The sequence below is a fragment of the Phasianus colchicus genome, chromosome 1 (genome assembly GCF_987193195.1).
Source record: "Phasianus colchicus chromosome 1, bPhaCol1.hap1.1, whole genome shotgun sequence".
Taxonomy (NCBI): Eukaryota; Metazoa; Chordata; class Aves; order Galliformes; family Phasianidae; genus Phasianus; species Phasianus colchicus.
The window spans coordinates 55,582,560-55,598,509 of NC_143436.1; the positions used below are offsets into that span (position 1 = coordinate 55,582,560).

The 15,950-nt window shown below is 40.9% G+C and overlaps 1 protein-coding gene across 3 annotated transcripts in view; it reads right to left on the reverse strand.

The window, feature by feature from the left end:
- STAB2 (stabilin 2) overlaps window positions 1-15,950 on the reverse strand; it is a 77,936-nt gene that overhangs the window by 34,470 nt on the left and 27,516 nt on the right. For all 3 annotated transcript variants that reach the window (XM_090143702.1, XM_031589737.2, XM_090143708.1), the window contains exons 17-30: window positions 15,016-15,096; window positions 13,954-14,106; window positions 11,590-11,652; window positions 10,807-10,890; window positions 10,061-10,147; window positions 9,433-9,544; window positions 8,154-8,334; window positions 7,053-7,146; window positions 6,154-6,312; window positions 5,696-5,791; window positions 4,889-4,984; window positions 3,831-3,878; window positions 1,279-1,415; window positions 765-879 (exon numbers count right to left, since the gene is read on the reverse strand). In XM_090143702.1, the coding sequence (XP_089999828.1) occupies window positions 765-879; window positions 1,279-1,415; window positions 3,831-3,878; window positions 4,889-4,984; window positions 5,696-5,791; window positions 6,154-6,312; window positions 7,053-7,146; window positions 8,154-8,334; window positions 9,433-9,544; window positions 10,061-10,147; window positions 10,807-10,890; window positions 11,590-11,652; window positions 13,954-14,106; window positions 15,016-15,096 (1,506 nt within the window). The remainder of the gene's footprint in view (window positions 1-764; window positions 880-1,278; window positions 1,416-3,830; window positions 3,879-4,888; window positions 4,985-5,695; window positions 5,792-6,153; window positions 6,313-7,052; window positions 7,147-8,153; window positions 8,335-9,432; window positions 9,545-10,060; window positions 10,148-10,806; window positions 10,891-11,589; window positions 11,653-13,953; window positions 14,107-15,015; window positions 15,097-15,950) is intronic.

Genomic DNA, 15,950 nt, shown 5'->3' on the forward strand with positions numbered 1-15,950 from the left:
ATTCTCGTCTGGAAACCATAACCTGGGGACTCTGTGCTGCACCCACCTGCCAACCAGCAAAGCCACGTGGTTACATTGGTTTGGCCATTTGGGGCAGGTGGGCTTGCTCCATCTGAGTCAAGGTGAACTCCTTTCTGTACCTCCACTGTCACACTCTGCTATGTCTTTGCATCCCTCAGGGACAACATACTTTTTCCTCAATGTGGAGAACTCTTTCCTCCTGTAACATGACTGATGTGCTTAAACATGTCATAGGAATGTCTAGAAAATACTTCTCCTCAGAACATGGAGTACCATATAAAAAGGCTGAGGATGAAGGGCTGTCAGTGGGAACTACTTACCTTTAAAAACAACTCTATGTGATTTGAGACTATTTAGTTGCACATGTAGATATTTGCATGACATCACTTCTTTCTCCTATGTTTCCAGTTTCCTAAAATAAGTTATTGGGTTTCCCTGATGTGTTTTGTCTTAAACTAGTTCACAGGCTGTGCTGGGCCTGAGTTGCACTTCTGTTTTACTACAAGACATTAGGAATAAATAATACTGCTGATGAATTTCAGCTGGGACAATTTGTGGGGAAAATCACATTAATGTTTTGCCAAAAGGGCCCCATATAATTGATCTATTCCTTTAACTTTATGGCACAGACTTTTTAAAAATACAGGTGCATAATATCTATATGGTTTTTAACATGAGCATACTGTCAGCAGAGATGTCAGGGTTTTATGTATGGTATTGCACTGGTTTGCAGGTCATCTCACCCCATTTTCTTTAGATAAGCGTACGAAGTTGCTCTGTAGGGATGTTGGCAGCATATCAGAAGATGATAAATTCTGGAGATCGGCAAAGCTGAAAGCTCCTGTCAGTAGATGATACCTAAAAGAAATTAACTGGATTTTAAAGTTTTGCATTTTCTCAGTTTTTTTTCTTTCTTCTTTTTTTTTCCTTCCCCCCTCCCCCCCCAAACCTTCCCCCCCAAATAAATACATTTATTGTGTCTAAAACTGTGGTTTAAAGCAGAAATGATTTGTACAATGCCTAGTTCAGCTATGTTCTGATCTTAGCTTAGCCTTTAAATATTTCTGGCATGATACAAACAATGTCTCTGTTTTCAGTGAAGCTGCTACAGAGATTTATAGTACTGTAACTAGAAGTAAAAAACTATGTGCCTCCCTTAAAAATGTCATAGCTGTCTTGCTGTGGGGACTTCATATCAAAGACTTGTTTGGAATGAAAAGCAATTCACTGAAAAACAAAACAAAACCATTAACGTACTTCAGTAGGGTTGGGATATTACTCTTTGACATCCAAAAATCTTTTTCATCTTTGTCCATGTTTTCAATTGCTTGAAGAGAAGGCACGAGGACAGTTAGATTTGAGGTGGTGGACAACACTGAGTTTAACTGAGCATCCTGCATGAAAATAAGGAAAGTAAAAGAATTAATCCTAATTATGACATATAAATAGCTGTCACTGACTTACTAGCAAGGTGGGGTGTGTGACGTGCTTTGTGACTGGCCTGAGGAGGAAAAACTATTAAACTGAGTAATGACTTGAACGGAAGTACTTAGAGCTGTACAAAAATAGTAAATGAGTATCTATATTTTACAGAATAGATTGACAGCATTTAAAGGGCAACAAGAAAGTTCAGGTCAGAATTGATTTTTTTATCATGAAACACGTGAGGGAAGTCACGCCACCTCCCACCATAGCTGCCCTGTCTTTTGGGTTCTATTTTATGTTCTTAAATGTTAAAGAAGAAATTCAGTGGGCTAGGTTCTGCTAGTCACTCATAACTGCAGTAACCTGCTCTTACAGAATGCTCCTCCCTACTTAATAGATAGGAGGATTGTGATCCATAAAACAAGAAATCCATGTAATGCAATGTTCACATTTGGAATAAGACTGGATTTGGAATTGACATGACCAGGATTTTTCAAGATGTACAACAGTGCACACCAGCACTTCCATGGGTTTTGCTGCTTTGACAGCCATGATTTTAGCTGGGGGATGTAGGCTTTGTAGTATGCATCATCCCCCATATGTTCACGTCTACCTTAAAGTCAAAGTGAATCTTCACTGGAGAGTATTTTTCCACTTGTTTATATTGATCGATTGGTTGGTTGGTGGATTGATTTGACTGATTTTTGTGGGGTAGAAAAAGGAGAGCTGAAGATTTGAATGGACTGTGATCTTTCTGAATATATGGTTCTCCAAGCTTTTCGCAAGTTCCACAACTTGCCATTTTTGATACTGCAAAACTTGAGGGAGCTATATGAACTTGCATTCTATCTTTCTGTGGCTGGTATGCTGCCTGGCTTATCTTGGATAGTCCTCAATACTCATACTGGTTTTTAAGTCAAGAAAGGAATCAGTTCCCTTAAATAGCTGGGAATTTTGGCTCTGTTAAGATCATCTTTCTTTCTAGCCATCACCACTGTCCCCTTCCAAATATTTAAGTATAAAAATAGCAACTGGCTTCCTTTTCTCAACCTTGTTGATCAGCAAGAAAAATCTTTGGTTATGAAACGTGGTAAACATCACATTCCTGTTCACGTATGAAGTTAAAAACCACACAGATGGATGTACCTCCCTGTCTTGCTCATGTTTTTAGCTACTGTTATTTAAGGGATACTATTTCTTTGAAGAGTAGCAGAAATTTCCACATTTCTGTTTGAGTAAATGATGTCTGCTCCCAGGGAAAAAATTCTTTTTTTTTTTTTCCCCCTGCTTCATTATCTAAAGAGCAGGTGAGCAGCCTCTCCTATTGTGCTCATTTCTTTAATTTCATTAGTTTTGCTCCCTTTAGAGCTGCTGGTGCTGCAATCTGAGCCCAGGGCCAGGCAGCTAACAGATCTAAATCAGCCACACTGGCCTTGCTTTCAAGTAGTTCCCTGAGCTTCCTTTTGCAATTGCATGTTTTAATGATCCCCAAACTGTCAAACTTTGAAAAGCATGAAAGCAGCTAATATGCCATGACTGCTACTTCTTGTGCCACTCATTAGCATATCACTGTTCCTTTCATGTGTCCATATACTTGCTATACACTTCTTATGTTTTAAACTCTGTAGAAGAACTGTTTTTGATCTTATTTGTACCAGTGCTCATCTCAGTGGGGTAGGGTATCTAATATTACTCCGGCTCTAGTAATAGGTGATACACATAGAAATAAGAAGTTGTCAGCGTTAATCAACCTATCTAAAACTTCTTTTTTATAAAATGTAAGTTGATGTTCTTTCCCTGATCTAAAGCCAAACGTTAATCCACTTCTTCATTTCCTGCACTGAAGTCAAGCCTGGGTGGAGACAAAATCTTTTCCTTATCGCTTGATGTAGCAGCGATACAATGATCAGCCATATAGTAATGTTTTCCTGGCACTGGGCTCAGTGAGAATGGGAGCAGTAAAGCATTGCCTGGCCTCTCTACTTGTTTGTAGTTAAAGTGCATGAGGAAAGATGAGAGGATCTCCCTGGGGCATACTGAGGCTCTGCATGTACCCTGGTGCTACAGGGCAGGCCATGGCCTAGGTAGACCCTGCTTAGAAAGCAGGCTTGTAACTAACTCTTCTACACGTGGAACTTTCTTGCCTGCTTGAATTTTGGGACCAGGAACTAATTTTCAGAGAGAAATCAAGAATCGGATAATCAGTATGGCTGTTGACTTGTGGAAGAAATACTCCAATTTCTTTCCATAGCCGAAGTCTCTACAGCATGAGAGAATACTGAATATTGCTTTGGGGTTCTCATTTCTAAAGGCTGAAAGACTTCTGGTTTTCTGTGGATTTGAACATACTAAAATATCAACTATAGAGTTGATAAAGTACTTACATTAATCCATTGGTTAAATGCTGTTCCCTCTGATAGAGTAGATAACTCCTGATTGGAAACAGAAAGAGAGAGCAATGATTATGAAAGTTCTAACAAGCTAAATACTAAATACACTTGCTGGAGCTTGTGGAGTAAACCACTATGTGTGGCCTGGCTGATGTGACATGGAGAAGAAGGTTTTCAGTATGCATGGAAAGGGAGAGCATTCATGTTTTTCCAGTGCTGATATTTTCTAGGAATGGGAATTGTGAGTTAACAATTTTGATAATTTTGATAATTGAACCATCTGTTGCTTAGGTGTAACTAGATGCACCTGACCTTGGTGTGTAATGTGTACTGACCTCAGGCTGAGGATTTATTTTCTGGGAATCTAAACCTAAGTCTTTTCTTAACTTAATGCAAAATTAATTGAAGGAAGATATTTGTTTTGGCTGGTATTTCTACAACACCTCACATGTAATTCTGCTTTTATTCTGCTCAGTTCTTGGAACAAATATAGATGATGGTATAAGCAAGGATGGCAGATAGTGCCAAGAGGCATGTAAGATTGCTGCCAATGGCTCAGACAGCTGACACTTTCATTTTTCCTACAATGTTAAATGCATATTTATTTTCCCAATTTACTTGTTTGGATTTTATTTGTCTGTCAGTCTGCATGGTTTGAGTAATGTGATAAATTGACCATCTACTGAGATAGCTCAAGGCAGAATTTTGATAGAGCTGAGAGCTTGCCATTCCTAGCTGGGATATGAGTGCTTAGCATATATGAAATTAGGACTGCTTAGAATATATGAAATTAGGACTCTGAGGCTGGCACTTTATAATTTGTCTTAAAGAAATGCACTTACATCCACTAGGCCTCTTTCCAATATATATTTTTGAATAGAAAAGATAATTTCTGTATCAGACATGAGTCTCCAGCAGAAACACTCTGCAGTCAGCATTGTTGGGCATCACACTTTTCTAACTGTTTATAATGACTTTGCTGTCTGGTTAAGATCCAGTGTAAGAACTGTGCAGTAGGTCCTGTGCTTGGAGATGATGAACATCTTACTTACATCTGCAGCATTTCCATAGCATATTCTGCCATCTCCTTCATAGCCGTTGGGGCACACACACTCCCAGCCATAAGAAGGCTCAAGTTGACAAGTTGCCTTTAAACCAGAAAGAGAGAGAGAGAAAGACTGTCAAATATTCAGGAGGCTACTCCAGAGCAAGGATGGCCAGTAAACCCTTCCCAATATACAATCATATATAGACATTATCTCAGCAAAGCATTTCTGTTCCATCTTCCATGAACCTCCTTACCTTACTACAATAAACTCCACCAATTGAGGGCACTAATTCCCTTGCCTGTACTAAATTCATGAATCTAAACCCTTTCTTACTTCCTCCAAATACTATGCCCTGTCTCTTCATCTGATTAACATATATCCATCCTCTGCTCCTCTCTGCTTTTTACTTTATCTCTTTCCCAGTGTCCTCCCTGCAGGGCCTGCAGGTCCACTGAACATATGCAGTTTCTTGTAAAACTGACAGATGTCCAGCTAGAGATGTGTGACTCAAGTAAATGTCTCAAAAAACTATTACATCCAGATTGTAGTAGCTGATAGAGAAGCAGTAGGCATTCACTCCAGGCTTGAGATAGCCTTCCATAAAGGTGGAATTGGGAGCAGCCCAGTGCATGTACCATATTGACGTAACTTGTGTAGTGTTTTTGGTATCACTGCTTGGACTGGAAAGCTCTATTTAATCTTGAGCAAAAGTTGCAGGCTTGAAATGGCAAGGAAATTCTATGGTGTGCACAGAAGGTGAGGTGTGATACGTATCTGAACACTTTGTTCAAAGAATGACTTATTACTCACCAGATGATGGCATTTTCCATTTTGTTCCAGGCATGAGTTTATGGGTGTGCATTCAATTCCATTACCTCTAAATCCATCTTTACACTTGCAGTCATTCTGTTGTTTCAATAAAACACGGCAATATATTATAATGATTAAAACTGTGTACATATTCTAGACGTTGGCAGATAAGTCTGTCCGTGTTCCTGCATAGCTCCAGTGACTTCAGTGGAATGTGACTGACTAATACCTCCAGTAGGCCTTGATACTAGACACCTAATGTACTTTACAGTATTTGCTCCTGGAGAAATAACACATAGTAAAAAATGGAATGGGAGCTGTGGGAGGCTGCTTTGTGTGGAAATGGGCATGTGGCCTGGAAGGAGAGGAGAGCCTGGGGACGAATGAGAGCAGAAAGTGCCAGCAGAACAAAACAAGTGAGAACTGGTGCAGAAAGTGAGAAGAATGTGAGGCCTTACCTGACCAGGCCCGATGTAAATGCAAGTGGCATTTTCATGGCATCCGGACACAGAAGGCAGTAGGCAGTTGTTGATGGCTGAGCAGTCCCATCCATCGCCTGTCCATCCTGGCTGGCAAACACACACGTGCCCTCCTGGGCCTGTTTGAATGCACTCAGCCTGAGAAGGGGGCAGAGGACAGAAAAAACAATCTCCATTTGTGCAGGCAAGGGCATGCAAACCTGGTAGGGAGCAGCTCAGCCAAGGAGGCTTGCCCACCTCTGCTGGCAGCAGGATCATGATGTAATCTTTTGGGTAAAATTGGCACTGGGTGCAAAGAAGTAGGCTCTTGGCTGTGGTGGTATAAACTATGGAGCATCAAATCTTCCTTAATCCACAAAACTTCTGTCAGGGATCAAAACCAAAGCTCACACTAACATCCAAGTAACATCCAACCTTGGACCAGCAAGGGAAATAAAATTCCCTGTGTGTTAATGTCTCTGGGGTCAGACCTTAGGCCCACATACTGGGATGGGCAAATGCCACCTGTGGGGGACAACCTGTTTACACAGACTTCTGAATAGCTCCTGTGAGAGAGGCTAATAGTTAAAGATTTTTACTTCCTTACTTGGGCATGCTCTACTTTAAGACTTTCTCATAGCTACCCCTGAATGGAAGGACTAGAGCTGTGTTGCTGCTGCTTGGCTGGAACGTGTCATGGCTTACCTTGGCTATGGACAGTTAAGTGGCATCCACCTTTAGGTCTAGACAATAATAATGTCCCTGTCAGAGAAAGACCTTGAAACTGCGGTGAAAATTGTGATGCTTCTTTTGGAAATGTTTCAGCCAAACCTTGCTCAATTGTTTGCTTGTTGCTGCTTTTCTGTGGTGCCAGGCTCAGAGGAAAAGCCTATACTTACATGTTTATTGCAGCCACCTGAATTTAAACTAGCACAGGGATCGACTTTGCTGCAGGTCATGCCATCTCCCTCATAGCCAGACTTGCAAACACAGCTATAGAGACAAGAGGAGAGGAAAATCACTGAATTTAGTGTTAGGGAAGCTTTAAAATTAAGGAAATGTTTTCCACTCTAATGCGTTATTTATAGGCAACTTAAAACTGGTAGCCTTGGATTCACGATGCAAATAGTGCATATGTTGTTTTATTTCCACATCCTCCCTTCCCCTCCTCCCCCCCCACTCCCCTGAAAATACATGACTGGTTTAATACAAACCAGGGATCTGTTCTCTGTGTGTATGAAATTGGGAGTGAAATTAATTCACTGCTAATGTGATCTTGGCAAAGGTAATGTAATACTTCTAAACTGATGTTCTTTCTTTCATTGACCCAGAAGATAGCTTTCTATTTGAAGTGCAAACAAGACCAAGAGTTCCTTTGTTTCCCTGGTCCCTCCCTCTCCAAGAGGGGGGACTTTCTGAAGCACAGTGATGCAGTATCCAGCATTCTGCTTACTGTAATGACTCATTACTAGTGCAATGCAGCAAGAAGCAAACTTGCTGCACGTGATGGCCAAGGCGGGCATGAGCAAGCACAAGACAGCTGTTGTAGGAATAGTTTTGTGACCAGTTCTGTCAGGGTCTCATAGTACTACAGCATCTGGATTGTATCTGGGCTGACTTCATCGAGTTATTTATCCCCAAACTGCAATAGGAGTTCCATTGTTTTTCAGTAAGGCTCAAACTACTAGTTCACTAAGGGAAGGTCAGAAATAAAGAGCCCTTGTAGGGCATTGTTAGAAGGAGGGCAACCTTCTAACAATGATCAGATCCATAAACATATATCAGATCAGTCTTTAAGATAATGTATGGGATAAGGAACTTACAGCTCTTAATTCTTACCAGGAAATGGAAGCGGATATGGTGTGTGCTTCATTTATTTGCTGCATAGCAGTTGTCAGTGGCTGATGTTTGTGTGCTGCCACAAGGTGTGGCTTTGATCAAGAAAGTGGGAAAGTGCTGCATCATATTCAATATTAATTAGATGGAAATTGCTGACTTACCTCACTGCACCATCACTAAGCTGACAGTCTGCATGCTCATGGCAGAGCTGCAGAGAGGGCTCGCAGGGAACAACTGCCTTATCACAGAATTTCCCAGTGTATCCCTTTCTGCATGATCCAGGAAGACAGATTCCATCACTGTCTATTCGGTTATCACACTTCCCATAAATGCAGAGGCACTCTACCAGAGATAAAACACAATGTGCAATTCCATAGTGGCAAAAGACATCTATCCTTGCATAACATTTTTTATGAATCAATTGCTCTTTTATTTTTGTATCCAATCTTTTGTATTTTTCTCTTTTTATTGGAGGGACTCATTGTTTATTTATCATTTCCATGTCTTTTCAGGTATCTTTCACAGATAACTTTTTAAAATCTATTGTAGAGCACTTATCTATCAATGAAAATTAAAGAATTTCAGAGAACAAAGTACTGTGTCCTAGGTTATTAATAGAATAGCTGAATAGAAAAGATTTTCATTTCAATTACTTGTGTAAGGGAGACAGAAAAGAAAGAATAAATTAATACCAAGTGCGATATGACCCTTACAGAAAGCCCAGTTAAGCCAGTGAGAAGATTTTCTCTAAGTCTAGGCTTAAATTTATTCCTTTGAAATAAGAAATGAACCTGCCTCAGAGACATCCATCTCATCTACTATGCAGATTCTTTATGTAGCATTTAACACTCGCCTTAGTGTATAGTAGAGTATACTAGGGTATAAAAGACTGTATACTAGAATATAAAGGAAAAATCCCATTCTCTCCCAGTATGGGAGAGACATGGAACTGCTGGAGTGTATCCAGAAGGCAACAAGAATGATCCAAAGGATGGAACACCTCCCCTATGAGGACAGGCTGAGAGAGCTGGGACTTTTCAGCATGGAGAAGAGAAGGCTCCAAGGAGACCTGAGAGCAGCCTTTCAGTATCTAAAGGGGGGCTGTAGGAAAGAAGGGGACAGACTCCTTATCAGGGTCTGTTGGATTAGGACAAGTGGAATAGGTTTCAAACTACAAGAGAGGAGATTTAGACTGGATATAAGGTAGAAATTTTTTACAGTAAGTGTGGTGAGGCACTGGAACATGTTGCCCAGAGATGTGGTGGATGCCCCATCCCTGGAAATATCCAAGGTCAGACTGGAGGGGCTCTAAGCACCCTGATCTAGCTGTGAGTAACCCTTTTTTTTATTGCAAGAGATTTGGACTAGATGGCCTTCAAGGGTTCCTTCCAACTAAACAAGTCTATGATTCTTGGGGATAAGAAGTATGGCTGTACTTACTTTTGTCACACTGAGGTCCGTATTTGTCAGGGTCTGAGCAGAACTGGCAGAGAGAGCCGTGAAATGTCTCAGCACAAATGCAGGTCCCATTTCCCTCCAGGCCATCCATGCACTGCAATAAGGAAGAAAGGTGATTTCTATGTATAAATGGAAATAAATCATTATCTCTCCTCTGAAAAGAGATTATAGACCTATTCATGCTGTGTTTTTGAGAAGCAATTAGAAAGAGCCTCATCTTTAATGAAAAATGTCTTCTAACGCAGAAGTTTTTCTTGTGCTTATAGTCACACTGCTGTTTTGTACCTTCTTTCGCTGTTTTAAAATAAGAATAGAGATCTGTTACTCCCCTGCAGTGTGCAGAGTAAAAGCATCAGAGGAAGTCATTTAACCCCAGCTTTTCCTCTATACTGGGACCAGGCAAACCTGCAGTTCAAGCGTTTAAGAGGAGACAGATTCATTTTCCCTCCTCTTTTTAACTGAACCCTCAATTCATGGCCATCACCGGACTGTGCAGATCTTACAGAACCAAATAATCCTGTAATACAGAAATCATTCTTGGGCTTTTGGGACACACTCCATCCTCCCTAAAACTGAGAGAGAGCAGGATGAGGTTGGAGGTTCTGCTTACCTGCCCATTTCCTGAGCAGGGTTTGGAGAAACCTCCTGGGCATGGACTGCAGCTGGGACCGAAGAAGCCTCTGCAACACTTTGGTTTCTGCAAAATTAAACAAATAGTTCTGCCTGCCATCTGAATGAATGGTTAGACCTGAGTGAGATAGATGGAGCCAGAGTAATGCAGTATTTACAGGGATCTGTATAAGGGAAGGCACCAGCCCCTTACACCAGCCCCTAACTCAGAGTTCTGGGAGCCAGAACTCTGCCAGATAAGTGCCTCCCAAGAGGCCAAAGGCTTCTGTGAGGACTACAAGCAGAGCAAGTAGACTGTGGCTTTGGGATTGTTCGTCATTCATTATTTCCGAGTATTATGTGAAGTCTTGTGGCAGGGACAGCTGGGTCCAGGGGATCCACACTGTGCTGTTCTTCGTGGGTATAGCTGAAAGGGGCCATCACAATGTTTGGGCAAGGAGCCCAGTTAGTGTAAGATCGTTGTTGTCAATAACATATGGCAGCTGAAAAGACTTGTTGGAAGTACTAGTATATGTATGAGCTGTACAGAGGAGTTATTGCAGGTAGGGGAATGAACACTGGCAAAAATTTGCCTGGTATTTTGCTCTCATCCACCTGTAGAAGGTTTGATACGGAAAGTGCATGGACATCTATTTGCATGTGTATCTCAACCCTGTCATGGTGCGCAAGACAACCCTTTGGAAAACTCCTGTGTACATTTCACCTTAAGGAACTGTAACTGTGTACCTTTATTGTTATGTTGCAGTATCTAGTACAGCCAGTTTTCGGATAGGCTGAGCCTTCAATAATGCATGTCCGCTTTACGAAAGGCTGAAAAACCAACAAAATGGAAGCATTAGTATTTATGACCAATGTATAGTGTTGTGGTACAGTCTTAATACTGGAACATAGTTTAATCAGAAAACAAAGCACTTTGCAATGAAGTCACGTATTTTCAATTTTTTAAAATTTATTGAATTACGCATCATGATTTTTCTTAATTTTACCTGTAATTATTACTGAATGTGGCATATAGGACTAACTATCAGTGGATTTTTATAACATGGGGAAGAAAATTCCTGCAGATAGTTACTTCTGGGATGCTTAATCAAAAGGAAATTTTTAACAGATCTGTTGTCTAATTTAAATGTATCCCTCCTCTATTTTTCATTTATGAACTCCCAAAGATTAATCACAGTAATTCTAATTCCTCACCTCTCTCCCTTGCCAAACCCTATCCTAAATAGATCTTTGCCTGAGAGAAGAGTCATAACTGCTATGAAATGTGAGGGATCTTGCTACAGCAAATAAAGTAACACTAAAATTACCTCTTTAATTGCTGCCAAAAATAGAGTAATTTACTACCGACATTTATATTTTTATGCAATTTTCTGTAATACTATCTGGTTCTTTTTCTTGCTTATTGGAAGAGCAACAAACAAGACATGGGGATATATACATTTTGTATTGTGGGGGTATCTGTCAGGATACATCACTTGACATCACATACATCAGGATGACATCACTTACAATTGGTTTTGAATCCGGTGGACAGGGAGATAATGCATGTGAGAAACAACTTGCACAGACACCCTAGATGGAGACAGTTAGGATTACCATTTGGAGAGGCATTATACCAACTAAGAAGACACAAAATTCTGGATGATAAACATTGTAAAATTGGCTCTGTTTTTTCCTGCCTTGTTTCTTCCTCTTTTTCATCTTCAATTTTCTGTCCTCCACTCCCTTCTAAAGACCTGGCAGCTTCCTAAACAAAAGGCAACCATGGGAAAAAACTATCTGGTGTCCTTTGTTTGACCTCATACAATGCATTAATGAAGACTGTCTGAGGGTCCGGTGCAGTCAATATTTAAGAATTTTTACTTCTTCTTAGGAAGACCAAGTTAATTGAGTCTTATATATAGCTAATGTGTTTTCTTTACAGGTGATGAAGGGAAATATATTTTCTGCTTCCATGTTCTAGACTCTGCTATGATACATTAGTATGTAGCTGTTTTTGTCTTCAACTTCTAGTTGTCTTTCCTCAGTAGCTAAGCCAACCACCAGATGGTGGTGACAGAGACTGGCAATTGCAGCACTGAGGAACTAGAAACCGTAGTGGCAATTTTAAAGGTGAGTCCTCAGACAAGTTCAGTGTTCAATAACTTCAGAGAGGATGAGCCTTTCAGTGCGTAGATATGGAGTTTGTCAAAGCCATGAGACTCATTACTGCTAACGTGTTTTGTCTCAACCAAACTAGAATTAATCCTAGAGCAGGCGTCCAATGTGTTACGTCACTGTGTTTCATAATGATTGGACAAGTGGACTCGAACCTGAATTATGGCATTTCCCCCCCACACTTATCATTGTGGAGGCAGAATCAAGTACTGGTTTGGATATACTCATCTCTCCTGTCATACAGCACATTAGGGAACAAAGGATCAGATATATGAAAGCATCTGTGCGTCACATAGCTGTGCATCACAATTGCCACTACTCAGTTCTAAAGATTTGTGGTTCAATGCTGTTTGCACTAATGCATTATTAAAATTCTGTGATAAGCTGTGTAGTAATGACGGAAATTGTCTTAGGCTTCTACTATTGTTTAGGTTTCTGAAAATCCCTCTTTTCTACTTTGGAGCTCAGAAATTTGCCTAATAACTGTGGAAAGTGTCTCCTCTGATGGCGCTGCTCTCTCTGCTGCTCAGTGCCACTCAGTGTCACCTACTGCCCTCTTTCTCTACCTAGGATGTGACCTAGAATGTGAATCTGAGGGACATGGTTAGTGGGCATGGTGAGGATGGGCTAGTGGTTGGACTAGATAATCTTAGAAGGTCTTTTCCAACCTTTATGATTCTAACTTTTTCGTAGTGTTTCAGTCTTCATCTGTTTTCTGCGTACTTTGAGCCTTGTAGTTATGAGCAGCATTCAAGTACAGTTACATGGCTATGTGTGTATTAGTGTAATAGTTCCATATTTAAGGAAGTGCAGTTGTTGTAGGTTTATGTAACCTCCAGTTCTGACAACCTTTTCAGTGATACCACAAGCTGGGTTTATGAGCTGAGATCGTTCTTGTTTTCTGAGAATGAAAATACAGAATGTCTGCTAAGAACAGCAAAGCCATTGCTCCATTCTGGTATTCTCCTTGGCATCAGTGCTCTGCTACAAAGCCTTGAACATTAAATTGTATTTTAATTATGCATGAAGATCAAAGCTGACAAAGTGCCTATCTTCACTTTGAGGAAGCATTTTTGTGCCAGACACGATCTATTTTTTCCTTAAATCATTTTTCCCACAGAGTAGAGGTAGGCTTGTGATAAGGAGTTCCAAGTACCTTAGTGTCCTAAGTGTGCTCTGCCTGATTTACGGACACATTGTGCAGCTGGCACTTTGGAGTCACTGCCAGAGGTAACAGCTCCTTGCTGCCAGCTCTTGTGTTTTCCTTATTAAATTTTGATGCTGTTCAGCTCTGCTGAGAATCTGTTTCAAAGCAGTGGTTCTGGACTCTTGTAAGAGCTCAGCTGGCAATTGTTCTTCATCATTGTACTGGAACTGTTTACTGGCCCTGATATGTGCTTGAACACCATCCAGCAATAGCTCACGGGAACCATGCTTACTGCAAACCAAAGGATCAGCCTGATGCTCAGGCTTCTTACCAGAAAAAGCACCTGAGTGTTATCAAGTGTAAAGGCCTGCACTTTGTTGCCAAACTAAACAGGATGTACCAAGTCCCACTCACTGAAATATAGAACAGTGTTGTGCCCTGTTTGCAAATTATCTGTGTTGCACTGCTAACCAGGTGGCTGTATTTCACTGATATATTGATTTCCCCCCCTTTTTTATGTGTGTTGCATGGAGTAGTTGCACCTATTGTATTTTTTTGGTTTTTCTTACCATTGCAATTTGACTTTTTGTCTCATCACACCTATGTGGCAGAATTGGAACAATGGTGGGTGGGATAAGAACTCCTGCAAGAGTAAAAATGCGACCATTTTTTGCAACAATATCAGTTTCTTCCATTTCTTCTCCACTCACCAAAACTTGTCCCTGTGAAACAACACATTATTATTAATAATAGTAAAACTCTCATAACTTCCCAATTTTGGATCTTTCCATTAAAAAAAAAAAAAAATCTAGTCATGCTTCTCATTTTTAATGTGCTGCCTAGATTTTCTTAAACTTATCTGTGGAAGAAGCATGTATATGTCGCCTATTTTCTTTATAATTTTTGACAGCAGAGGCATCTAATGTTTTCTTCTTAGTCTGCATCATTGTCCTGTAGAAGTGGTGACTAAAAGCCTGGCTAGAATAGGAAGATCGCTAATGGTTTCAGGACCTTAGTTTCAGCAGACATAGGCTTGGGTTCTGTGGTGCCCCCTCCGACAGAGGAGTTGAGAGGGGAGAAAATGGGACACAATTTACGAGCCACCCCAGTCCACAGGAAAATAAATATTCTTTCTGCATTTACTCATGCAACTTCTCTGCCTGTACAATAATTCTCATATATGAATCCTTTCTCTGGAACATTTACATTTGATTACAGTACACATAGAACAGAGGGAGTACAATATATAGATAAGTATGGTTTATCAAAAGCTCTAACAGACAAATTAACACCTTTAAAAAAGTATTCACTATGTTCATCAGCATCAGAGAATATAGTATTAAAGGGAATTAAAAAATACTTATGTATGCACAGAAAATTTTTGAACTAGAATATTTGAAACAGACTTCTCTGCTCCTCTCCCACCCCAAACCACACAGAGCATAAATGAGGACCGTTCCTGGATTGGGGCTAATCATAAGAAGAAAGAGACTGCAGGCTATCCTTATAGAAAACATTTGTCCTGCATCTTTTACTAATTTCTAACAGTCACTGGAAGTGCTGGGCTGGCTGTTTTGCCTCATCTTAGGGTAGAGAGAGCTGGCCACAAGTGAAAGTTGCCTTGTACTTACAGTGCTGGTTGTGTTAAAGTAAAGGAACTGCTTCGCCATGCTTCGGATGTGCCCTACTGAGATGAGGCTGGCAATCTCTAGCTGAAATGAATATAAGTGAATTGAAATAAATGTAATCTCATCACTCTTTCCAAATGGATTTCACAAAAAACACCACCTTTATTTGTGGGACGAGCAAAAGACTCTCTCAGTTTTCTCTAGCTCCATGGGTAGCCTTGTACTATCACACCTATTAGCACAGTGAAGTTAGAGCTGTTACTTTAAACTTCAACAAAGCTAGTTTGCTTGCTGCATCTTAACAGCTTTCTGGACTGAGGTCAGTGGGATGAAGTTCAACAAAACCAAGTATCAGGTCCTGCACTTTGACCACAACTATCCCAGGCAATGCTACAGGCTTGGAGCTAGAAGAAATGTAACTGGGGATGTTGGTCGACTCTCGGCTGAACATGAGCCAGCAGTGTGCTCAAGTTGCCAAGAATGCCAATGGCTCTCTGTCCTGTCTCATATACGAAAGAAATAGTGTGGCCAGCAGCAGCAGGGAGGTGATCATCCCCTTATACTCAACTCTGGTGAGGCTGCACCTTGAGTACTGTTTATTTTGGGGCCCTTCGCTACAAGAAAGACACTGAGGCCCTGGGGAGTGTCCAGAGATGGGCAATGGAGCTGTGAGGGATCTGGAGCAAAAGTCTGATGGGGAGCAGCTGAGGGAATTGGGGTTGTTCAGTCTGGAGAAGAGGAGGCTCAGGGGAGACCTCATTGCCCTTTACAACAAACTGAAAGGAGGTGGTAGAGAGGAAGGGGTCAGCCTCTTCTCCCATGTAACTAGCCATAGGATGAGAGAGGGTGGCCTCAAGTTGCACCAGGGGCAGTTCAGGTTGGATATTAGGAAACATTTATTCTCTGAAAGAATGATCAGGCTCTGGAATGGACTGCCC